Genomic DNA, 26,991 nt, shown 5'->3' with positions numbered 1-26,991 from the left:
ACAACAATGGAAAACCCCTATTATAATTTTAAATGAGGAAAGCAGAATATCCTGTTCATGGCATAGATTGTGGTGGTGGTTTCACAGGTATATACTAATCTCCAAACTCATAAAGTTGTATACTCCAAATAGGTACAGGTTTTTGTATGTCACTGGTGCCTTCATACCTCAATAAAGTGGTTTCTTTTTATAAGATTTTATTTATTCATGAGAGATACACAGAGAGTGGTAGAGACATAGGCAGAGAGAGAAGCAGGCTCCCTGCAGGGAGTCCAATGCAGGACTTGATCCCAGGACTCCAGGATCATGCCCTGAGCCAAACACAGATGCTCAACCACTGAGCAACCTGAGTGCCCCTATAACGTGGTTTAAAAAATACATCTAAGGGCACCTGGCTGGCTCAGTTGGTTAAGCATTTGAATCTTGATTTCGGCTCAGTTATGATCTTGGGGTCATGCGATCGACAACCTCACATCATTGGGGGAGTCTGCTTCAGATTCTCCCTCTCCCAGCCCCCTCACCTTTTCCCCTCTGCCACTCTCCCTGCTCTCTCAAATAAAAAAAAATTTAAATAAATAAGTAAAATAAATGTAATCATAACAGGTAAAAAAGAAAGGGAAAAGATGTTTTGATAAACATTGAATTAGTACAGAATTTCTCAGTTCTGTATTTAACCACGTCTTCAATTAAGTTAGAATTTATTTATAAGTGAAATACACTGTTTAATGAATGTTCAATAATATTTAGTGTAATATTCTCTAATCTGAAACTTTCTTCAAATGGCATAATAGTTTAATTTAGTGAAACTAAAGTGAAAATAAATTTTTCTAATTAATAAGAAAACAAAGAAAGTAGCTTATACAATTACTTGTGCATTGCAATTACAATTAAGGAAAAAATGAAAAGGAAACATATCAAAACTTCAGTCACAGAGCTTGCAATACCCTTTTTTTCTCTTGTCTCTAAAATATGGGTAATGAACATAAATTCAGCTTATAAATTAATTGAACTTGATATTGTATTAAACATTAAGGTCAATATTGTGCTCCTCCCCCCATTCAACTTTCTCCTAAAAATATCATATTAATTATAATTTTTTTTTACTTTGACTCCTCAGTTAAGTTACTCAGGCAATGAAAGCACTTCACTCAGACCCCCTTTCATCTGTGAAGATGTTTCTTGATCTTGAAATTTTATTTCCTAGTGTATGGATGCTAATCCAAATTTAGTGTTTAGTAGTGTTTTCTCTTTTCATATGACTTTACTAATCAATACTGTTCTTTTAGCCATCATCAGTTCTTTCTATTGATCTTTTCTGAGAGTTTTTTATTTTCACTTTCATACTGTACTTTGAAAGTATTGGTTTTCATGCTGTGAATGCACTGTGTGCAGCAAGGAGTGATTTGTTTCTTGTATGTCATGGTGCCTTTTTAAATGTTGTGAAAATGATCATTTCAATGATTCTTTCATTGACATAGACTGCTTTCACTGAAAAAAATGTGCATTGAAGATATACAGCAAATTAAGGCATAAATCTTTGAAACAGTCAGATAACAGACAAATCTTGCTGATTCTCCATTACTGTACTGAATTATGTCAATACTTAACATCACAAAGTATCACAAAAGAAACTGTGCTCTTCTCAGACTAAAAGGGGTAAAATGGGTTGTAAGAAAACCGCATCTATGTATATGTAGGCATAAGAAACTAAAAAATAATAAGTGCCTAAACCTAGATGGTTGAAGAGAATTATTGAAGGGAATATGAAGAAAACCCAGTATTTCTTAGCTGGTTCAGAAATATAGGAAAAGCCTGTATAACTACCTTTTTTCAACCTGGTAAATGTGTGTAGATCTATAAAAGGAATGATACATTGGGGACAGAGAAATAGAGCAAGACATTTCTTAAATAAGCTTTGGAAAGACCATCGTTGAGAAAAAATAATACAAGGTGACTTGTTGCTGTTAATACCTGTGTTCTGAAAAAAAAAAGAAAGAAAGAAAAGAAAGCATGGGTCGTTAATAGGCAGAAGAGCCAACAAGACTGTCTTTATATTTTATCCCACATTTTTCAAGCCATGGATCCCTTTGGGAATCTATTGAAGATTAAAGACTCTCATATGTGTACACTCCTAAGATTTGCTCACAATTTTTAAGAAGTCATCCCATAGTTGTATTAAAAGCCCTTGGATCTTCAAGTAAGAATAACAGTGTTGATTGCTTATTTGGGGCCAGATACTTTCTATGTTCTTTAAAAGTAATAGTTCATTTAATCCTCACAACACCATGAGAGAACTATTCATTTTATATTTATTTTACAGATCAGGAAACTAAAGAGAGAAGTTATATAAATAAGGAAACTCAACTAGAAAGTAGCAGGGCTGGACTTTGAATCCAGGCTATATAACTCCAAAGCATTTGTGCTGAATAAGGATGTTGTGTTGCCTGATGAAAAAAAAGAAAAAAACAGTAGCTTAAAAATCAGATGATAAAAAAATTTAGATCTGGGGAAACACATAGAGATTATCTTTGTCAAACTCCTTTTCTTTCTTTTTTTTTTTTTGGTCGAGGAAATTGAATTCCAGATACTTAACTGAAATCCACAGAGCTAGTGAGCATTAGAGCCCGGGTCCAAGCAGAAGCAGTGACCCAAGGCTCACATTATCAGTATTTACAGGTGAGGTAACTGAGGCACACTCCTAAGTAGCAGAGTTGCCATTCAAACCAAGATAGTCTGGTTGACAACTAAAATCACTATATTATTATAACTTGGGAAAGCTATTCCTTTATATTCTGTTTAGTACAAACATAGCATAGTTAAAGTAATCTGAAAACTAAGAAATTGTAATATCTTTGATTTACAAAGTTGGGAAATTTTGGAGTTCTACTTCAAGATCATTTAGTGTTCAGTGATCAGAAAGTCATGTTTGCAATGTGCTGCAATTCACAGGAACCTAAATCACACACACTCATACACACACAACACACTGTTGTTGGGTATATACACACAGATATAAAATCGTTCATACACTGGTTCTGAGGAAAGCTGTTTACCAATTTGACTTAGGTCTTTTCTAATAACTACAAGTTACTATTTGTAAACATAGACTAAGAAAACTGTAGTGAAGAAAAGCTCATTTTGGATTCAGCTGATTCCTTGAAAAACTCAAACTCTTGCATTGTTTGTTAAATGTTTATGTTGTTTATAAGGATCCCACTTTTCACTGTGCTTTCAACATCTTTTTCAACTCTAAGTTATGTTTTCCTCTACAAGTTCAACACAATTGTGCCTAAGTGCACACCGTGATGTTAGTTTGGGAACTTTTTACAATTACTTAATTTACATGCCAACCTAAATTCACATCAACTTCAATGATCATTCAAGATGTAGATAGAACTCATCCGCTGCCATTGTGCACTGAGGGAAGTGTTCTCAGTGTCGTCCTGTCACCGATCTTAGAAAAGACATAAATGCTTTTTTCCCCAGTGGTATAATGAACTTGGAAAAAAAAAAGGAGAAATCTTTCATTAGGAATCCTGAAAGAAGCTGTTAGTAACCACTTGTCATCAGCATTAGCAACCACAAGCTGAATAAAAATTGATTGTGGGACTCTGTACCTTCTGTGCTCTGCCACTTGGATCATGTATTAGCATTGGCACCTGATTAACTCTCAAAACTGTCTCCTCCTTTGATTAAGTCCCAAGACTTCTCTTGGATTATCAGTAATGATTTCCTGAAATCTGTCCTAAAAGACAGATCTGAATGCTCTTTCACTGACTACAGAATTTCCCCTGTTTATACTGGAAAAATGTTTGGCCTTTACTCTATTTATAATTTTTGGCTTCATCTTTCACAAACACTGGCTTAAGACTTCCATTTTTGGTGAAAGGGGGAGTAAGTGATTGCTCTTAAACTTTATTTCTGTTGTAAGTGCTTTCTGTGTTTGGAACAAGGTATAAATAAGCATTCTCAGTACTGACTATTGCTCTTACCATAATCCACCGAATTTCCTTTGAACATATCCTTCCCTTAAATCATCTCCCAGGTTGGTTTCAGTCTATGCCTACACTGGGCTGTGTATAAGAAAAAAATACTGCTTTAATGTTTAAAATGTGAATGTTATGATAAGGGGAAGTACCAATATAGAAAAGATAATATACTCCAGATGGAATTTTAGAGAGTGTTTAATACTTGATTTAAAACCCATACATCAGCTTATATTAAATTTAAATTTAAACAAATGAATTCAAATCTATTTTAAGTAAAGATGCTATATACTATCTATTGTTATATTTTATTCTATTGGGCACATTTACTATTTTCCTGCTGTATTAGTCATCATTCTAGGATGATGCTCTGTAAAAAAAAAAAAAATTCTGTGACTTAGAGGAACAAGCATTTATTTCTTATTCCAAGGTTTCTTTCACTCTTTGGCTTCAGGTCAGCTCCACATATGCATCTCTCCTTTTGGGAACATAGTCTACTTGAGGCATGATCTTCTACTATCAAAGGAAGGAAGAGCCAGAGAAATGAAAAAGTACATCACAATTCTTAAATCCCTTGCTCAGAACTGACACACTGTTACATCTGCTCATGTTTTATTGGGCCAGGCAAGTCACACGATAAAGTCCACATCAGTGAGATTGGAAGTGAAATCCACCTAGGGTGATCCATGGCAAGCAGGGGGAGGGAAGAATGAATGATGAGCAAATAATACAATCTACCAGTTTGCCCACAAACTTTTAATGCGGTTAAATATATTGTTAGTAAAAATAGTAATTGTTTATATTGACTTTTACTTTGTAATAAGTCATTGCTTAAGACTACAATTGATACCCTGCAGGATATCTCATCAAAATAAAACTCAGAGTTTGTTCCTATGATTATTTCCATTTTACAGACTGAAAAACTGAGGTTTGGTGTTGCCTACAAGATATTTAATGCTGGATAGTACATGATCAAGTCAAGTAACTTAGGCCCGGTACCCATATGGGTTAATTTGAATTACTCAGAAAGCTAACTCGAACCAGTACTGGTACAGGTAGTTCATTTGGAAAGTGAACATAAATAAAGGATGTGGGAAGTGAGCCAGGGAAGGGAGAATAGACAATAGTGGCGCTACTCTGGGCCATTCTGAGTTGAATATCCCCAGTAATCCTTGAGGAGCCTTCAAGAAAATGTCCAGCAATTGTTCCACTGGGCTTTTTAGTCCATCGATTTCTGTCCTTCATTTACTGATTGTACCTCGGGAAATTAAATCTCTGTCACTTCTTGGCTGTGCCACAGATGGACCTACCAATTTCCCCTAGATCTGGAAAAAGTCTTATTGCAAAGAAGCACAAATGTGGATGCTTTAGGTGGGAAATCTTCAGCATCACAGAATCTGTTCACAGTTATAGGTAAACTCAGGGTTGGGCCAAGGAAATAAAGCATGACGCATCAATTATATATACTATATCATTTTCTTAATGTTTACACCATAGTGCAAGTTTAGTGAATATATCTTGTGACTTAATTATCTCTTTGTAATATACCCAAAAGAGGACTCTGTGTTTGAGCCTTTGTCTGTTTATAGAGCGTCTCACTGACCTAGACATTTGGAAGTGGCTATTGTACACTTTGGTTGATTGTTTTCCTTTTTATTTGAAAATAACTATTTTACAATCCAATAAAATAGGCAAATATGTACCACAAAACAATTTATTTTTAATTTTTTAGTAGATAAACTATTTTCAAAGTAAAATTGACTGTGTTGAGATATGGAAACTGGTGTCTAGTTAAGACTTACACCATTGTCCAAGTGATTAATTTCACCTCCAAATTACATGAGACCTTGGGATCTTACTTTATTTATTCTGCCATAATTAGTCCAGGGCTATTATTTTTTTTTACAAAAATAAGTTATATTTTCCTACAAAAATAAGTAGTGACACACTACTAAAGTATATTTCAAGCCTGCATACTAATTAATAGTAACTTATTCTTGTCCATAACAAGTTTACACCCACAGGGTCATGTTCAAACAAGATGAGACATTTGAAATCACTTTATAAAGTTTAATGCAACACAAAAATATTCATTATTTTCATTCATTCATTATTGCTAAACACAGACTTCACTTTTCTGGACATGAGGAGATATAATTTATACTAATACCATTTCATATTTTTCTTTAGCTTTCAAATCAAGAGGATTCTATTTGCTGAACATTTATAAATAGTATTTTAAAAATCGTACTAATTGTTAATTGACCACCACCTAGAAATTGTGTCTCTTTTAAAAAATAATGCAGAGGTGGGTTTTTGTTAAGATTTTATTTATTTATTTATTTGAGAGGGAGTGAGGGAGAAGAGACCACAAGCTAGCAGGGAAGGGCATAGAGAGAAGCAGACTCCCCACTGATAAGGGAGCCCAATATGGGGCTCTATCCCAGGACCATCAGTTCAGGATCTGAGCTGAAGGCAGATGCATAAATGACCAAGCCACTCAGGTGCTCCAATAATGCAGTTTATACAGCTGGCCAATGGGAAGTAGTGGTACATCTAGGAATAAAGTTTTATAAATTTTCTTTTTTTCTTTAGATGTTTCAGTATTAATATGTATCTTAAGTCTCTCACATTTATCCTTAACAATTCTCTACTAGTGTTTTTGTTTGTTTGTTTTTCAAGATTTTATTTATTTATTCATGAAAGACACACACACACACAGAGAGAGAGAGAGAGAGAGGCAGAGACACAGGCAGAGGGAGAAGCCGGCTCCATGTAGGGAGCCCACCGTGGGACTCGATCCCAGGTCTCCAGGATCATGCCCTGGGCCAAAGGCAGTGCTAAACCACTGAGCCACCCGGGCTGCCCTCTACCAGTGTTTTTATTCCCATGATGCAGATGGACACAATGAGATGCAGAGGGATTAAATAACTTGACTAAGGTCATAGACTTAATGAGAAGTGGAGCTGGGATGTGAACCCAGGCTACCTGATGCTGGGAGGGATGTATTTAATCCCCGACCTACAGAGTATCTGATACATATTCTTAATGTCAGAATGGAATTTTTTTAAGATTTTATTTATTTATTCATGAGAGACACACACACAGAGAGAGAGAGAGAGAGAGAGAGGCTGAGACATAGGCAGAGGGAGAAGCAGGCTCCATGCAGGAGCCGGACATGGGACTTGATCCCGGGTCTCCAGGATCAGGCCCTGGGCTGAAGGCAGTGCTAAACCGCTGAGCCACCCGGGGTGCCCTCAGAATGGAATTTTAAGGGAACAAGAATGAACCATCTGTACCATATACCATATGGCACTCTTTTTTCCAAGTTGTGTTACCTAGTATTTTTTGTATACTCTTGGAATCCTGATTTATCTTTTATTTTAATTGATACTTATTCATTGTTACTATGTTCTATTTCATGGTAACTTCTATAACTGTACATAACAATATTTCTACAATTCTTGCATTGTGTTTTTCATAGATCTAATGTTATTGATCATTTTTATGAATATGCAATGGTGTGATTATGTTAGGTTCTGGTCATAACTCCAATTTGCTAATATAGCATAAATTCTATGATTAAGTGGCAGGGGATGGGAGGGAACTTTTATCCAGTATGAGCTGACACAGCTATTCAAATTATTTTCAGAGTCCATCACCTCTCTACAATAAAAAGCAATTGACCTATATGAGAAAGAAGCAACATTTGCAGGGGAGGTAAAGGATCAGACAGGTCATCTATAGCATTTTACATGGTGTTAAGAGCCACAACAGTCATGAAAGATGAAGTGAAGGGCAATTTCATCATATTCCAGAATGTAACTTACCCAGAAAAGTCAAGGCGGATTTTTTTTGCAAGAAATACTCTTCTAATCCTATTTTTTATCCCATATAGTGATGAAAATAAATACTGGAGTTCCAAAGACAAATTTTGTGAGAAGATATTGAAAAGTGATTTTATACAGAGTGGGTGCTCCATGTATATTTTTGGAAATGAATTGATGATTAAGACCAAAGGTTTATAATTAACAGAGCAATTTAAGCAGTATGGGAAGTAGAGGGAAAAAATATCGGTCTGGGACTTAGTAGATCTGGGATTTAATTATGGTTAATCATTGATTAATCATTTGATTTATTCAACCAACTCTTATTAAGTATCTGTTTCTGCTTGAATACACCAGATTGGATGCCAGGAGTTACAAAGACATAATAGTCCTCCCATTGAAGTGTGGTCACATACAGGGTTAATGAGTGGGATCCATTATAGGATAGAGTAACAGATTTGTATATATATGAACATGCATACACCTGCATAAAAATGATGCTGTTTAAAAAATGCTAAAGTCTATGTGTATATCAGAACTCACCATGGTGAGTTCTGCCATGGAGAACAGGATGATTGTGAAAATCCTCACATTTGAATTTGCTCCTAAGAGTAAGAGTTTTCAAGTCACATTCCTGGGACTCCATGAACAAAGGACCAAAGTAAGAAAGTCTGTGGGTTAACCATGGAGACATTTGGCTTGTGTGGCTGGAGTAGACCTGGTAGGTATGTGAGAAGAGGGGTAAGGAATATGTGTGGGTGCCCATAGGTATGATGGATATTAAGTTTAGAAAAGTATTTGGAGTCAAATTATAAAAACCCTTATTTGCTGTTCTAAATAAGGGGGACTTTAACCTCAGGACAAGCATTTCTCAAACTTGAATAATGACTCAAGAGTTACTTATTTGGTTACTAGATGAATGATGAAGCCATTAATTGACAGGAAGAATAGGATTATGTGACTTTATTTGAGAAGATGAGTGATATTGTTGGGTACCTACAGGACATATAACTAGAGGTATTAACTTGAGTTAGCTCTGTCAGTGTGAAACTCAGGACATTAATCAAGATGAAAAATAAAGATTTAGGTATAAGTATCATCAATATCAATATATAGTGGTGGTTGGGCTGGGGTAAGAAGTCACTTTGTTTAGGAAGAATAAACGTAGTAGACCAAGACAAGAAGAGATGCAGAAGAGATAGGACCCTAGAACAATGCCAGTATTTCTAGGGTGAATAGCAAAGAAGTCAATGAAACAGATCAGATCAGAAGACAGCCCTTTTGTTGGAAGAAGAACCAGGAGACAATAATATTTCATAAAATTGGAAAGCTTGTGCAATCTTTCTAGTAACATCTTTCACTACAGGGGCTTTAGTTACTATGTGCCAGTTGGCTTGTATCTCCCAAATATTTATTTTCAGCTCAGATTTATCTTTTGCACTTCAGTCTCTTATATCCAATTGCCTCCTCTACATTTCTTTCTTTTCATCTCAAAACTACCAAAAGTCAGTATTTCCCAATTCTTCCCATACCCTCATTATATATACAGATCCAGATACTCTTCTTTCTGGGACTTCAGAACTCCAATTTGAGTAGAATCATTGGCTGTACTTCTCCCAAATCCCCTACCTCCACATAAAATTAATAACTAGTTCTTATGAGTAATACCTATTAAAGGTAATTGCCTGCATTTACGTTTCTCCAGTCAAACTGCAATTCACCAATACAAGCCATGGATTATAATGATATAATATATAATTATATAAAGTTTATCGTTAAAACACAAATCAGGGGTGCCTGGCTGGATCAGTCAGTAGAATATGCAACTCTTGATCTTGAGGTTGTGAGTTCAAGCCCCACACTGGGTGTAGAGATTACTTAAAAATAAAATGCTTTAGGCACAACTGGGTGGCTCAGTGGTTGAGTGTCTGCCTTTGGCTCCGGCTGTAATCCTGGGGTCCTGTGATCAAGTCCCCTGTCAGGTTCCCTGTGGGGAGCCTGCCTCTCCCTCTGCCTATGTCTCTGCCTCTCTCTGTGTGTCTCTTGTGAATAAATAAAATCTTCAGGGGATCCCTGGGTGGCTCAGTGGTTTAGTGCCTGCCTTTGGCTCAGGGCACGATCCTGGAGTTCCGCAATCGAATCCCACATTGAGCTCCTTGCATAGAGTCTGCTTCTCCCTCTGGCTGTGTCTCTGCTTCTCTCTTTGTGTCTCTCATGAATAAATAAATAAAATCTTTAAATAAGTAAGCAAATAAATAAATAAATAAATAAATAAATAAATACAATCTTTTAAAAAATAAAAAAAAATCCTTTAAAAAATAAAATAAAACACAAACCAATATTGCTATTTTCCTATTTAAAATTATACTTTGGTTTCTGTCTTCTAACTAAAGTTTAAGTCTCTTCCTAATTTGGCTAAAGATCATTTCTCTTTTATCTAAAGTCATCTCAGCCACTTTTGTCCTCCCCTTCCTCTTCCTCTTGTTCCTTGAATGGACCATACTCCTATCCTGGTAGTTGCACCTCTTCTTTTTATGCTCTGGGGTTATTTTTCACCTTTCTTGCTTCTATATTCTTTTTGTTATAATTTTATTTATTTATTCATGAGAGACACACAGAGAGCAGCAGAGACACAGGCAGAGGGAGAGGTAGGCTCCTCATGGGAGCCTAATGTGGACTCGATCCTGGGATTCCAGGATCACATCCTGAGCCGAAGGCAGATGCTCAACCACTGAGCCACCCAGACATCCCTCTATATTCTTAATTAATGTTCAGAACTCAACTGAGATGTCACTTCACCAAGGAAACACTGGATTTTTCAAGTTACATTTTTTTAATATATGCTTTTGACAAAACCCTGCATTTTCTTCATCAAAGAACTTACCTATGTATCCACTATATATTTGTTTTGAGTGTGTCTCTTTCTCTCACTATGCTGTAAAGGCAAAAGGGTAGGAACTTTATCTTTTACACAGTTATATTTCTACCACCTTGTAGGTATCAGTATATATTTTCAGTGGACTTAACAGCCTTCAAGAGGAAAAGTTATGTATAAGTTTCCTATTGATGCTATAAAAATTACCACAAATTTAGCAACTTAAAACAACTCCTATTTCTTATATAACAATTCTTCAGGTCTCCAATCTGAAATTGACTTCATGGGGCTAAAGTTAAGGGCCATCAGAACTGTGTGTCTTGGGATCCCTGGGTGGCGCAGCAGTTTGGCGCCTGCCTTTGGCCCGGGGCACGATCCTGGAGACCCGGGATCGAATCCCACGTCGGGCTCCCGGTGCATGGAGCCTGCTTTTCCCTCTGCCTGTGTCTCTGCCTCTCTGTCTCTCTCTGTGTGACTATCATGAATAAATAAATAAAATCTTTAGAAAAAAAAAAAAAAGAACTGTGTGTCTTCTGGAGACTTCAGGGAAGAATCCATGTCCTATCTCTCCCATTGTGGAGCCTGCCCTCTTCTTCATCTTCAAAACCAGAAGCATTGGGTCAAATCCCTTTTTTTAATTTAAATTCAATTAGCCAATATGCAGTAGTTTCAGATCATTAGTTTCAGATATAGTGTTCAGTAATTCATCAGTTGCATATAACACCCAGTGCTCATCACATCACATGCACTCCTTAATGCCCATCACCCAATTACCCAATCCTCCAACCACCTCCCCTCCAACAACCCTGTTTCTTTCCTATACTTAAGAGTCTCTCATGTTTTTTCTCTCTCACTGATGATTTCCCATTCAGTTTTCCCTCCCTTACCATATGATCCTCTGTGCAATTTCTTATATTCCACATATGAGTGTAACCATATGATAATTGTCTTTCTCTAATTGACTTATTTAGCTCAGCATAATACCCTCCAGTTCCATCTATGTGGATGTAAATGGTAGGTATTCATCCTTTCTGATGGCTGAGTAATATTCCATTGTGTGTGTATATATACATCTCACATCTTTATCCATTTTTCTGTCAAAGGGCATCTCAGCTCCTACCATGGTTTGGTTATTGTGGTCATCACTGCTATGAACACTGGGGTGCAGGTACCCCTTTGGATCACTACGTTTGTATGTTTGGGGTAAACACCTAGTAGTACAAGTGCTGAGTCATAGGGTAGGTCTATTTTTAACTCCTTGAGGAACCTCCATACTGTTTTCCTGAGTGGCTGCACCAACTTTCATTCCCACCAATAGTGTAAGATGGTTCCTCTTTCTCCGCATCCTCACGAACATAAACCTGTTGTTTCCTGACTTGTTAATTTTAGCCATTCTGGCTGGTGTGAGGTGATATCTCATTGTGGTTTTGATTTGTATTTTCCTGATGCCGAGTGATGTAGAACATTTTTTTCATATGTCTGCTGGCCATTTGTATATCTTTTTAAGAGAAATGTCTGTTCACGTCTTCGGATCAAGTCCTTGTTATGCTGCTCTCTCTTAGGCTGTCTCTCTTCGGCTGCCCTCTTCCCCTTTGAAGGGCACACTGTGATTACATTGGTCCAACTTGGATAACCTGAAATGATCTTCCTATCCAAAATGACCTGATTACCAAATTTTAGTCCATCTGCAACCTTAATTCTCATTGTCATAACAAAGAATTTTAAAATACTTTAACTTATTGTAAAACAAATGAGTTTTAAGAAAACTTATTCAGAAATTCTTGGGATTGGGACATGAACCTTTTCGGAGGACCATTTTCCTGTCTACCACAGGTTAATAGAACTAATATCTGCAAAACACAAAAGTAAGAAAAGGTCTGAAAAGTAAATCTGGTCCTCATTAATTTAAAACATCTTTACTGAGCACTATTGTGTAACATATTCTATGCTAAGTGCCAGGAATTCAGTTAGAATCTAGACAGTCACTGTCTTGGAAATTAGAAAGGATATAGGTGATATTATTAACAACTTTTGTAGGGTGATGAGCAGTGGAAACTGCATCACACTGATTGTAGAGTGAGTGGAAAAGAAGGAAACCTCTTTGACACTAACTGGTTTTCTCTTCTTTGTGCTGTAATTTAATTATTTTAGACCTCCTCATTATAAAATGACCACGAATATCACCTTCGGCCCTAACATTCTGTAATCCTATGATCAAAAGCTATTACTCAGATTTAATGGAAAACATTTTTCATGACATTCTCCATTCTACTCTCCTCCACTTTGCATTGCCATTTTGAAGCATTAATAACATGGCAAATCCATTTTCTAACTATATCCTGAGTTTAGGGCCTTCCTTCATAATGTTCCACAGTATCACATAACCTTATCTAATGTTTACCATTAATCATCCACATTTCTCATTTCCCTTTTTCTCATCTTTGGTGGAAGCAAAGAATAGAGACCCTAATACTTCTTCTATATTGCTGAATAGTCCTCTATTTAGTGTGAAATATTCCTTTGTATTTCTACACTATATGTATTTCTAAACTGGTACCAACTCTAATGTTCCCTTCTCCTTCTATACTTGTATTTTCTGGGTCACTTAAGTGGTGAGAATTTTCAATTAACATACTAGCTGGCACCCAAGGAAACGTCATTTTTTAAAATGTTTTTCTGGCACAGATCATGATTAACTTCCCTGTGTAATGAAGATAATTTGTGGTGTTTATATAACTGGGTTGTTTGATTGGTTTAGTTTTTCAATGCTTTCACTCATGCTGTCGTATCTGATCACATATAGAGGGTCATATTACTCCCAAATGCCTTTATAATTTCATCTCATGCTACTCCCTTCTCCACACTTTAGAGTGCAACAAAACTGAATTAAATATAATGAAGATCATTCTTTTTTCTTAAATATAGTAGATACACATTGTTACACTAGTTTCAGGCGTACAACTTAGTGATTTGACAAGTTTATACATTATGCTATGTTGACCAAAAGTATAGCTACCATCTATCCCATTATGTTGCTCTTAAAATATCAATGCCTGTATTCCTCTTACTCTGCCTTTTATTCCTGTGACTTATTCATTCTGTAACCGGAGGCCTGTATCTCCCACTCCCCTTCACCATTTTGCCCAGCCTCCTTCCCTCTGGCAACCATCAGTTTGTTCTCTGTAATATAGTTTTGATTCTCTTTTTGTTTGTTTGCTCATTGTTTTAGATAACATTTATGGGTAGAATCATACAATGTTATTGTATTCTTTATGACCTATGAACTCCTCCTAAAGATTCATCTTTCCCTTTGAACCTTTTTTCTTTCCCTTTTTTGGCTCATCCTGCTAGACTCAACTTAGCCAACCCCTTCTAGAAAATGTCTTCCCTAACATCCATGTGGCTACATATCCCTTTTCTGTGCTCCTGTAATATCCTTTGACTATATGTATCCTTGCTGCTATAAGACATTTAATATATTTATCTATCATATGTGTATATTCTGCAAGGGTGTGAATGGTGATAAAAACTGAATTCTATTTATCTTCTCAGTAACCATTACAATGACCAACAGATACTAAGCATTCTGTAAATAATTATTTTTTGTAAATAATTATTCTATAAATTACTACATAAAAATTTATTTCATTACATCTTAAAATCAACTCCATGAGCTAAAAGGCAATTAATATCTTTATTTCACAAATAAAGAGACTGAGGTCTGGTAATTCTAAGGCACCATACTCATAAGTCCTGCACTAGAAGCCAGTTCCCCTGATTTAATGTTCTCTCAGTTTGCCAACATCATTTTTGTGCAGTAAGTCACTCTTGTGAATCATGAATATTGCAATTTAATTATCCTACATTTATAGGAGACTGAGGGTCTCAGGAATATAAAAGTTAATAACAGGGTAAAAGGTCATTGCACTAATCTTAGAAAATATGAAGGGCCAGATTTATTGGTTAAAAAATGATTTTATGAGAAAGGGTTAATTAATTCTGAGACGAAATACAATTTTTATGCCATAGTAGAAAGCTAATTTTATGAGTTTTCCCCATAGAGAGAATAAAATAAAATGTTGGTCACTCTGTGCAATTTATGAAGTAGTAGTTCTTCACTCCTTGACATCTCTAGGGAACAGTTTTCAAGTAAATTTTTCTAACAGAGATTTTGTACTTGGCCTCTCACATTAATATACTCAGGCATATTTTTATTAGTAAAAGAAAATCAGTTATAAACAAACCCTAGAGAAAACAAAATAGAATATGTGCTCTTGAAATGACTAAGCAGGAGTATATAGATAATCATTTCCTAGTAAAACAGAATTCACTTTATTCTTTTCTCATTCTCTTTCTTGTTGATTTCACATTTATATCTCTTCCTATAGACTATGTATCTATAATTACATATATTTTATTGAAGTATTGAAATCATCTCTATTGGCTCTATGGCAATTTATCATATACATATGTTTATGTATATTGACTTTAGACTATGGATATGTAACATTGTGTTTAAAAGGATCAACTTTGGGGATCCCTGGGTAGCTCAGCAGATTAGTGGCTGCCTTCTTCGGCCTGGGGCGTGATCCTGGAGTCCTGGGATTGAGTCTCACATTGGGCTCCCTGCATGGAGCCTACTTCTCCCTCTGCCTGTGTCTCTGCCTCTCTCTCTCTCTCTGTGTCTCTCATGAATAAATAAAATCTTAAAAAATAATAAAAAAATAAAAGGATCAACATTTAGGAGAGCATCTGTGGCTCAGTCATTTCAGTGTCTGAGTCTTCATTTCAGCTCAAGTCATGATATCTGGGTCCTGGGATCAAGCCCATGTCAGGCTCCCCATTTGGCAGAGAGTCTACTTGTATTGTCTCTCTCTCTGCCGCACATCCCCCCATGTACATGCACTCACTCTCTCAAATAAATAGATAAGTCTTTAAAACTACATAATAAAAGTATCAACTTTTAAGTCATATGAGAAATAACAATGGAAATGGATAGATTTACATATATATAAAAGTATAGATTTTAGCATAATAAAAATGAAATGAAAATTAAAAGAAATACAAGCACTTGGGAATATATATGCATTCACTGACTAAGAGTAAGTAGCTTAATTTATGATAGTGATTCTTTTTTTTAAAGATTTTATTTATTTATTTATTTATTTATTTATTTATTTATTTGAGAGAAAGAGCGAGAGAGCAAGCACATTCGGGGGGGGGGGTGCGACAGGGCACAGGGAGAGAGAGAAGCAGACTCCTCACTGAGCAGGGAGCTCAATATAGGGCTTGATGTGGGGCTAGATCCCAGAACCCTGGGATCATGACCTGTGCCAAAGGCAGACATTTAACCGACTGAGCCACTCAGGTATTCTATGATATTGATTCTTAACTTGGCTTTCATGGTAATAGGAACCTTCTGCACAGAGATCAGTGAACCCCATGAAACTGTATGTAAGTATGTCTGTATAGGCATTTTTAAGTAGAGAGGATCATTATTTTTATCAGATAATCAAATGGAGTCCACAACTTGAAGTGTTTAAGAACTACTGCTTTAAAAATAAAAAAGAACTACTGCTTTATAATCTCATTCTAATTAATTGTAAAATATCAAGAGCTCAATTAGATACATGAGCAGAGGATATAAACAAGTATTTTGACAAAAGTAGAAGCATGCAGAATAAATTTTGAAAACATGTTCTACCTTATTAGTAATCAAATGGATTCAAATTAAGATGAGCATCAACTATCTCCTTATATCTGATAAAGCAATAATCACTTTAAGAACGAAAGCAACAAAATTCCTATCAGCAACATAACTTCATTCTTTCTAGTGCCATTAAATATTGATATAGCCATTGGGAAAGCAGTATGACAATATTTAGTAAAAGCCATAAGAGTTTTTTTTTTAATATTGACCCAATAATTTATTCTGAGACAACTATACACCAGAAGCTGAAAGTAAATGCATGAAGATGTTCATTATGGTGGAATTTCTAATAGCAAACAAAAGGAAATGGAAGCCCATAAGATATTTAGCATAAAATAAGTTTGAAAAGGCAGAATGTTATGTGGCTATGTAAAATACATGTCTATGGGGATTGTAATGTGTAGACACAAAACTTTGGGGTGATTTTTAATATTAATTAATTTCTATATAGTTTTAATATTAATGAATTTAATTATTGTAAAAATATTTCCATAATGTTAACCTATGACAAAAATTGAGCACTAAATATCAAATAGTAAATACAGGGGCATTATTTAAAATATTATTATTTTTTAAATCAAGTGTTTTCTTTTTTTTAAGATTTTATTTATTTATTCATGAGAGACACAGAGAGAGAGAGGCAGAGATACAGGCAGAGGGAGAAGCAGGCTCCATGCAGGGAGCCGGATGTGGGACTCGATCCCAGGACTCCAGGAATATGCCCTGGGCCAAAGGCAGGCACTAAACCCCTGAGTCACCCAGGGATCCCTGAATATTTAAAATATTAACAAATGAATCATCTAACATAGTAAGGAAGTTTCAGTTTTCCAATCTAGATAAATCTGGATAATCCATGTAGACATGCAGGTTGTAGACTTTAAAATTACAGGATGTCATTCACATCGATTATAATATACATGGAATTCCTTGGGTTGCTTAAAATAGAGGCCCTGAAATCCTGGTTATTTTTTATTTGTGATAATACATTCAACTATTGTGACTTTGATTATCTTATGGCATCCCATATTATCTATGCAAATATAATGTGAACTGGTTAATGTGAAAAGCCATGGACTTTGATTCAAACAATCTATATCAGGTTCATCTGTGTCACTTACTAGCTTTATTCCTTCTAAGCTTGTATTTTTTTAATGGATAAAATGGCAAATTATATATGGATTGAGATGACATGTGAACAGCTCAATGAACAGTAAGACACTAATAAATGATATATCTTATAATGATAAAACCAGTTATATTAATATTTATCATGTTAAAACAGATGTTGTATAGCAAAATAAAACATTAGCAGGTAATTCATTAAGGGCATATTTTTCTTGTATTAAAAGCAAAAGAAGTAAAAAAGAAGACCCTAATGCAAATATCTGTATGACAAAATTCACCTTTAGTGGTGTTTACACAGTAGATTCATACTATTTTGCACACAATGTGAAAGTTTCCCTCCTGCCTTCAAGGCTGATCTAAAAATCACTCTTTGTACATATAATTGAAACCAATAAAAATGTTGCTTTACTACCTACTTTTCACTGAAAAGTATGTGAAACACATCTCTTCAAATGTCTTCCTATTCAACTTTTGGATGAAGATGGTTGGGCATGTTTTACAACCAACCTTTAAGTGTATGTTTTCAAATGACTCATTTACTCTCCCATGTCTGACAGGATTTGCATGCACATGTAGGGAAAAATAAGTGGAATTGCAAATAATGTCATTAACTTAAAATGTGTCTATCATTGAGAAATAAATATACTGACAAATACTCTTGCAGCAGGTCCATGAAAATGATTAAAAGTTGGCCATTTGAAATGTTCTGTTTATTTATTTTATTATTATCAAAAGAGTAATGCTGAATTTAGGGAAGTATATTCACAAAAAGCTAGATTAGTTTCAGAAACTAGGACTATTTTTTTATTCACACTTGTCAACAAAGAAAAAACTTCCATATTGTAGCTATGGTTTATCCTGTACTGTATGGGTAATGCTGATATTTGGCCACATGCAGTGTAGTTTGTGGCCCTAACCCAATTAAATAAGAAGAAAGTATTTTGTGATGCTAAATAAAAATTTCTCATCTAGGAAAACAGTTTTAGGTTTATTATTTATCTGCTGTTACTCCATATAACTTAATAGTATCCACTTCCAGATTAATAATGTGCTTTAAAGATAAACAGATATTCTTAGTACATGGATACATTTGTCATGGGAAATGATTCTTCACTGTGGATCATCCGTTTTCAGGAGAAGCACTGGAGATTCACTGCTGAAAAAGAATCTAAGAGCAAATGAGGTTATTTTGTCAGGACATTTCAATAAGAGTTCTTCTGACCCAATGTAAATAAAATATAAACCTCTCCATTTTAAATCTTTCTCAGATGCACTCATTTATTGAACATTAATTAATATGATTATATTTACAGTAATTTAAAGGTAGGCTTTGGCTTTAAAAAGGATTTCAATTAATCAAGATTGATTATTTTTCTGCCCATTTAACTCCATACCAATTTCCAGCTTGAAAAAAAAGGAATAATTTTTAGAAGCATGAATTCTGTGAAGCTGTTTCTTAATAATTTTCCACCACACTCTCTTGGTATAAGAAGTCCTTGGAGATTTTTCCTTTGAGTATTTATATGTAATCCATGAAGGGTGTCATTTGCATTTTGATTTGAAATTTCCTGACTTTGGGATGAAAAGAAGTACTAAAAATTTTGAAGTTGTAAGATTCCCCCTCCTCTAAAGCTTTTGCATGTTTATCAAATATTTGCTGAGCTCTTAGTTTGTGCAGACAATGCTAGCTTCTGGGATGCAAATACTATGCTCCTAATCATCAAGAAACCTCTCCAATGCTAGGGGCCCATGTTAAGACTATGGAGGTATTGCAAAAGAGGAGAAAATCAATTTTATTTATTTTTATTTTTTTATTTTTGTTAAAGATTTATTTATTCATGAGAGGGAACCCTGGGTGGTGCAGCGGTTTAGCGCCTGCCTTTGGCCCAGGGCACGATACTGGAGACCCGGAATCGAATCCCACATCGGGCTCCCGGTGCATGGAGCCTGCTTCTCCCTCTCCCTCTGCCTATGTCTCTGCCTCTCTCTCTCTCTCTGTGTGTGTGACTATCATAAATAAATAAAAAAAAATTATTTATTCATGAGAGACACAGAGAGAGGGGAAGAGACACTGGCAGAGGGAGAAGCAGGCTCCCCATACGGAACCCAATGTGGGACTTGATCCCAGGACTGGGATCACGCCCTGAGCCAAAAGCAGACACTCAACTGCTAAGCCACCCAGGTGTCCCGAGAAAATCAATTTTAAATGTACTGGAAAGGATGTAAAAAGAAAATATCAGGAATAGTTTCTCAGAAGAAATACCCATATTGGCTCTTTTGATTATGGTAAAGTATTTATCATAGAAGGATAAGTAATATTTCCTTTATTCAGATGAGACTACTTTTCTGTAATGTCTTTATATAATATTTGAATCAGCATAGATTTGGCCATATCAATTATTTTTCACATCTCATTTTTAGTTTGGATGCCCAATACCAATATCAGTTATGTTTAATTTCATTATCAATGAATTTAATACCAAATATAAAATAACACTGATGCGTAATAACTGAATTATTTTGGTTATGAAATATGATATTCAAAATTCTTTCCTAACTCTTAAGTCTTTTTTAAATTTTACATTATAGATGAAAGAGAAGATGTTCAAAAGAAAACATTCACAAAATGGATAAATGCACAGTTTTCTAAGGTAAGAATGTTTTGGTCTTCTCTTTTAAAATATAATGTGACTGAATTCTCAAAATGAACTATGTACCTGTGTAAGTTTAAATATCCATATTGTTTTTATCATAGTGTCATTTTGTTTTAGCTGTGCAGATTTAGGAACATTATGTTGACTTTTAATTAAGAAGCAGCAGCAGAATATATGGTAAAGAGAAATTATTTAATTAGACAAAATGTATCTTTGGATCTTAATGATAATGTGAGTTTCTTTAATTACATCAATCATCTAAAAATTATAATCACAATCTCCCACCAAGTAGCTAGTATATGCCACACATTAGCAGAAGATCTGAGGGATTTTTATTGTCTGAAAGTGATCTTTTTTTTTTCTTTCTTAGTCTTTACTAGTTCAAAAAAGACTGATACAACTGCCTTGTGTCAAATTAAAATAAGAAGTTTATCCTCTTTTTCTGCAGGCATCAACCCATACTCTTAATACATTTATTTATTTTGCAAATGCAACTTAATTTATATTCCATATATAGCACAATTCTAGATAATATGTGAACACAGAATAAAATATTCTTACCTTGAAAACTAGCATTAAGAGTAACATGTAAAGAGGTTTATATATATTTTGAAGTTAGAAAGATTTGGCTTATTTTGCATGTGATTATGAAGCTTAACAGGGTCAAGATATGTGAAAATTCCTACCACAGTTCCTGACAATCTTAATATATGTGGATCACTCTCTCCATAGGTCTGTCTTGTTTTATAAAAGTTTTGGTAATGAATCCAAAACAATCCCCTGGGAGATGCAATATTAAAAAGTGCACCCATTACTATTACAAAAGGTTTTCTAGTGTCATCTCTTGTTTATGGTTATTTGTTAGTAGAATTTTCCCAGGTAGTCTTTAACATATTAGCAAGATAAAGTTATTGAAATTTAACTAAGAAAATTTCGTTTATATTTACTTACTGAATTAACAATTAATAAATTGCTATTACAGAACTTTAAACAATAAACATAAAAACCTATTTTTAAAATCTCAAGTTTTTTTAAACTAAGTGGGTACAAATAATAAAAAAATTATAACAGTACTAATGAGGAAGAATAAATGAAAAATAAACTCAGAAATATGTAGGATAGGAATTCCTATTTCCCAGAATATTTACCAGGTGGATATATGTGGTTTAATTGCTATCTCTACCAGTCTCATTGAAATCTTAATTTTGGAATTTTGAAACAGGCAATAGATATAAGCTTTGAAATAAATATACAAACAAATCAGGATCATAAGGAGAAGTTTTGTAATAATACATGTTACATAATACTCTGAATCTTTGAATTAAATCAATGAGTTGTTTTAAGAAGTTGTGAGGACATAACTGAAACAAACACTGCAAATTCTCATTCCCACAGATCTAAATAGATCATTACTCCCTATACACTGACAGTTCAGGTAGCACTTACCACAACTCACATGCTAATATACAAACCATAGTTTGATATGCTGTCTTCTATGAATACGTTGTTGGCACTGACTTAGAGCAATTTTTCCCTACTCTGAGTGCCCATATTTTAAGGCTGTGAAATAATTACATGCATGAGTGCATTGACTGTTTTTTTGTATCCCCACCTCCAAATCCAACTTCTACTTATTTCATTTATTTTATAAACGTTCTTCCTCAACCTATTAAAATTGGATTAGGGGAGTTACCAGAGTTTCATATTTGGGCATATGCTAGGTGTCAGGATTATAAATAAATGTTTATAAAGGCAGAGGAAAAAAGTACTTAGAGATCAAATTTATAACGTGTGTGTTGATTTTTCATTTAGAAAGCCTGAAAATATATTTTCCATGTTATCTGATTTTTCTTGTTGAGACTTCAAGTAATGACTAAATTCTTGTATATATTTTTGAGAATTAAGAGAAATCTAATTGATTCCATTTAAGTCCATTGATGATACCAAAAGATAAACATAACTGAGATACGTCACTTGGCACATATTTAGTATGTTACTATGTGGTGTTGGGCAGAATTCCAGGCGTGTAGGAGGCACAAGATTAGTTTAAGTTAAATCTTCAGATCTCATCAAACCTACACGTTTGGAAGATACTGGAAAATTGCTAAATGGAGAGGCACTGACTGAGAGACCCCAAAGGAAGGATCATCGAAGAGCAAAACACTCTATCCTGAGAGAATTGGAAACCATGGAAGGCAGGAATGTACATTTTCTTTGTAACCCCAATGATCTGTATCAGTGCAGTAAATAAATATAATAAATGCATTTTTGGACAGTAGTACAGAAGTAACATATATGTTAAGTTTAAGGAAAGAGGAGAAATTCTGAATGGAAAAGAATGTTGAAGAAGACTTTATTTTTTTAAAGATTTCAATTATTCATTTGAGAGAGAGAGAGAGAATACGTGTGTGCACATGAAAGAGAGAAAGAGAAAGAGAAAGAGAGAGTGTGTGCACACCAGGACAAACAGGGGAGAGAGGGAGGGAGAGGGAGCTGGGAGCTCCCTGAGCTGGGAGCCCGACATGGGGCTCAATCCCAGGACCCTGGAATTGTGTGCCGAGCCAAAGGCAGACACTTAACCAACTGAGCCACTCTGGCACCCCTAAAGGAGACTTTAAAAAGAGAAAAAATGATGAAAAATTATCACCTGCGTGGTAAATTAGTCAAAGAGAAACACACATGTACAATAATAAAAATGATATGATGACTTAAAATATTTAACAGTGAGGCTCACACACATTCATTTATATAATATTTGTAAAGTAAAAAGAGACTACAAAGTAGTTCCCTGTTATTTTGTAGAGTTACATAAGGGATATTTAAGGGGAAAAATGTGATTAAATAAAGCCTTATCGTTTTGTGTCATTCAAAGCCAAATGTACCTTTATAGTAAATCCAACTGATTATTCGCTTTTCTGGTACCATTTTAAAATAGACCCTATCTCTTCTTCAAAATAAGTCTTCTATTAACCTTCAATTCCAAAAATTTTTATTAGAATATGATTTATCACATCTATTCTATAAAGATAAGCAAACATTATTTATCTCCACATAAACACAAAGCCATTGCTAGGTAAGATTAATTCAAGGTAAATATTCTATTCATGTAATTTGTAGATATTTTATAATCCTAAAAATATTTAGTGTTTACCACAAATATAATTCACTAATAAGAATTACACAGGTTCATTCATACAAGCTTATTTAAAGAAAGTACACTTAAAATTATGACCAAATATAATTTTGCCATAAAACTTGCTTGATGTTGGTGTTAGAGAAAAAGCAATCTATGGGGGAAAATATTTACTACTAGATCAATTGAAAGATTTAAACCATCTCCCAGTGAGTTACATGATAGTTTTGATCCTACATTGGATTTAGTGATTATCTTTATTTCTATCCTCTAACTACACTTCTCTGTATGATTCTTCCAAAAGTAGTAGACAACTTGATATTTTATTTAAATGAAGTAGAAATGTGTGAATAGTTTTGTCTATGAACTTCACAAGGACCTATGATATGATAATGCATTTATGTCTTCATTGCCACAACATATACACCTGTACCTAATAAGCCAGATTTTACCCTCTTGGAATAATGATAACACAAGATAGAATTAACTGGTGTAACACACTTTTCCCAAGAATTTATCATTATTTATGACCTAGCCAGCACAATAAGCATGGTATCATGCAAATTAACACCAAAATTGTGAGTCAGTAAATCAGGCTTCTTTACATAGGACTCTGTCATGAAGCCTTAGGGGAAATCATTATATCCACACTTGAATTCATTTTGGGAAAAAAGGTAAACATAAAATAAAAAATTCTTTGAGTTTTGTTTTCCTTATATGTCCATATCTATTTTGTAAGAAAACATACATTAAAAGAGCTTTATAAATGTTAAAACATAAACATAAAATATTGCCATTTTTGTTACCATGTAGTGAAATTGTTGGATTGAAGGAATCACATATTTATGAAATTTTCCTGGATGCCAGCTCATTCATCATTTGAATACGGTTTTGGCTACTTTCTTTGGCTGAAACAGGGAGGATTTGTGTTTTATTATCCTGCTACACTCTCTGTGCCAATCCATGCCCTCAACACACACATATGTACACAAACATGCATGGACATACACTCAGTTTAAAATGAATGAAACAGTTTCATTGTGCAAAAGGAAGAAAATGGAGTGCCTGGGTGGCTCAGTTGGTTAAGTTTCTGCCTTCAGCTCAGATCATGATCCTGGGGTCATGGGCTCAGAGGAGAGTCTGCTTCTCCTTCTGACCCTGCCCCCTCTCATGTTCTCTCTTGCTCTCTCTCTCAAATAAATAAATAAAATCTTTTAAAAAGGAAGATAATGAGATTTAGAAGCAAAACCTTGTTTCAGTGAAAGACGTAACAGTATGTATACATTTCCTCTGTGTTAGTTCGAAACTTATACATAACAAATTTATATTGGATTCTACTCAAGGGGCCTGATTTAACAGAGATGATAGAGTAGACCTATTGTGTCATGAGAGGGTCACCATAGATATAAACTCACCATTATGCCCTTGGCTTCCTTTTTCTCCCTACTATTTGATACCAGAAAGAATTAGATTACTGAAGAAAATGAAGGGCAGTGTACTGTATCTCTGGATCATAATAAACAGCTATTGGGGAGAAAAATTTTCCTTTGCCCTTCAGTGTTCTTCTGGCTGGTCTAAGAATTAAACTGATAGGAGGCAGATTAACAGGAGAAAAAAACCCAAGGTAAATTACATGCATAAGGAAGACCAGTGATATAACCGATCCGAAGAAATGACCAAGGCCTGCAGCCTTTATCCATTTTAGACAAATGAACTGACACAATAAAGCAAACCTCTTTGGGAGCTTCAATTGGTAAGGAATTCTATGGAATTTGGGCTGGGGTAGTAAATTAGTAGAAGTAACAAGGTTTGTTTATGTAGCCTGTTTTTTGTATAGCATCTTTAGCCCTAAAGTTCCTGTCTCTGATGATAAGAACGTCTCTTTACCTCTTGGTACAGAGAAGATAACTTTTATGTGAAAGATTTATTTCCTGCTTTCAAGGGACAAAGGAAGGCCAGAGTGTTCTTCTTGCTCTCTTTCTTAAATAACTTTAATTCAAAATATCTATATCCTAACATGGCAGATCTTGGGGAAGCCTTCCCTGAGCCTCAACATAGCTCATACAAAGCTTGGGTAAGAGTTGAATGATTGGGTACAGTTGTTTTAGTGAGATGACTATTGGTACAAGAAACTATAGACCTCCTCGTTTCAGAAATTGTGAAGATTAGGAACTTTTTCATTATATTTTTATATTATTATAGTTTTCATTATATTATCATATTAATTTCCCTATTGAATTATACTTTTATGGTTAAGTTGCTCTAGTGACCTCATGAGATAGTATTCAAGATGAGCTAAATATGAGTGGAGGTGGTTTGCTTCATGAAGAGATGAAGCTAGAACTCAAGAAATTAGTTATGGATATAATTATCTAAATTGTGAATATTTTTATTTATTAACATTAATTTTTATTTCCACTAATCACAAAGTAGTGTGTGTAAGAGAGAATTTAAATATTTATTTAATAATTTCATGAGAAATATTAAATATTGCCCTACTGGCATTGTGGACTCCCTAACATCTACACTAGTTGTTAAGATGACTTCTAGAATGATGTGTCTGTGTTTGTAATTTAGATAATTATGCTAATGGTCTAATCCACTGAGAACCATTCTGTTGAATGTTTTATTGAATCTAATCTTTGCAAAGTACCCAAGTAACAAAGGATATCATTCAGTTAGTGAAATGAAAATTGGATTGTGATAGGTCTCACTATTTTTAATGAAAGACAAATAATTTATTGTGTATTTTGCAGATCTTTCTTAGAAATATGTATTTGATTAACCTACTGTTACTGAGCTCTTAATAACTCTAGCTAGTTGTAGAAGGTACACATGTTTTGCTCTTTAAGCTACTATGTTCTGAAACATCTTATGAGAAAATTGGAATTGTTGATTGCTATACCTATATAGTATAGAGTGGTCTCAGTGGCAAGCCTATTTAGCTGGAAAATGTAAATATTTACCAATTAGCATGATTGTTCCTAGGGAAAAAAATCTGTAGCTGTTAGGCAAATGCATTAGTTGTCTGATTTATTCTGTCTTAGGTCTCAGCATAACTTTCTAGCAAGACAGCATATATTGAATTTCTTGACTTGTTTTCATTTCGGAAAGAATAGTTGGCACTCTGGTACCATCCCACCAGAGATATATGGTTGTTAAAATAACCTTTCAAGATTCAACGAATATATGTTGAGTGCCACCTATGTGGCAGGCATAGTATTATATACTGTAAGAGGCACAATGCAACATGGTTTTTCTTCTCTAAAAGATTATCATCTGAGGGAAGAATCAATTACATAAACAAATAAAATAAAATATGGGGGATCCCTGGGTGGCACAGCGGTTTAGCGCCTGCCTTTGGCCCAGGGCGTGATCCTGGAGACCCGGGATCGAATCCCACATCAGGTTCCTGGTGCGTGGAGCCTGCTTCTCCCTCTGCCTATGTCTCTGCCTCTCTCTCTCTCTCTCTGTGACTATCATAAATAAATAAAAATTAAAAATATAAAATAAAATAAAATAAAATAAAATAAAATAAAATAAAATAAAATAAAATAAAATATGGCCTTTAATATAATACAAGTGCCATAAGAACAAAAGAAAAAATGACTAATTGCTTAGAGAGAATGACAGCTTGTTGGAAAGAGGTGACATTTAATTTGTTGACACAAAGACAAATTA

General features: G+C 34.7%; 1 protein-coding gene across 12 annotated transcripts in view; it reads left to right on the top strand.

Moving 5' to 3' along the window:
* Window positions 1-26,991, top strand: part of DMD (dystrophin) — a 2,170,621-nt gene that overhangs the window by 269,400 nt on the left and 1,874,230 nt on the right. For 11 of the 12 annotated variants that reach the window (XM_025439443.3, XM_025439430.3, XM_025439477.3 and 8 more), the window contains exon 2: window positions 20,113-20,174. The exons of the other annotated variant lie outside the window; for it this stretch is intronic. In XM_025439443.3, coding sequence (XP_025295228.1) covers window positions 20,113-20,174 — 62 coding nt within the window. The remainder of the gene's footprint in view (window positions 1-20,112; window positions 20,175-26,991) is intronic. 12 annotated transcript variants of the gene reach the window in all.

Source organism: Canis lupus, chromosome X (assembly GCF_003254725.2).
Source record: "Canis lupus dingo isolate Sandy chromosome X, ASM325472v2, whole genome shotgun sequence".
NCBI lineage: Eukaryota > Metazoa > Chordata > Mammalia > Carnivora > Canidae > Canis > Canis lupus.
The sequence above is the reverse complement of the archived record's forward strand: the minus strand, read 5'-3'. Positions and strand labels throughout refer to the sequence as shown.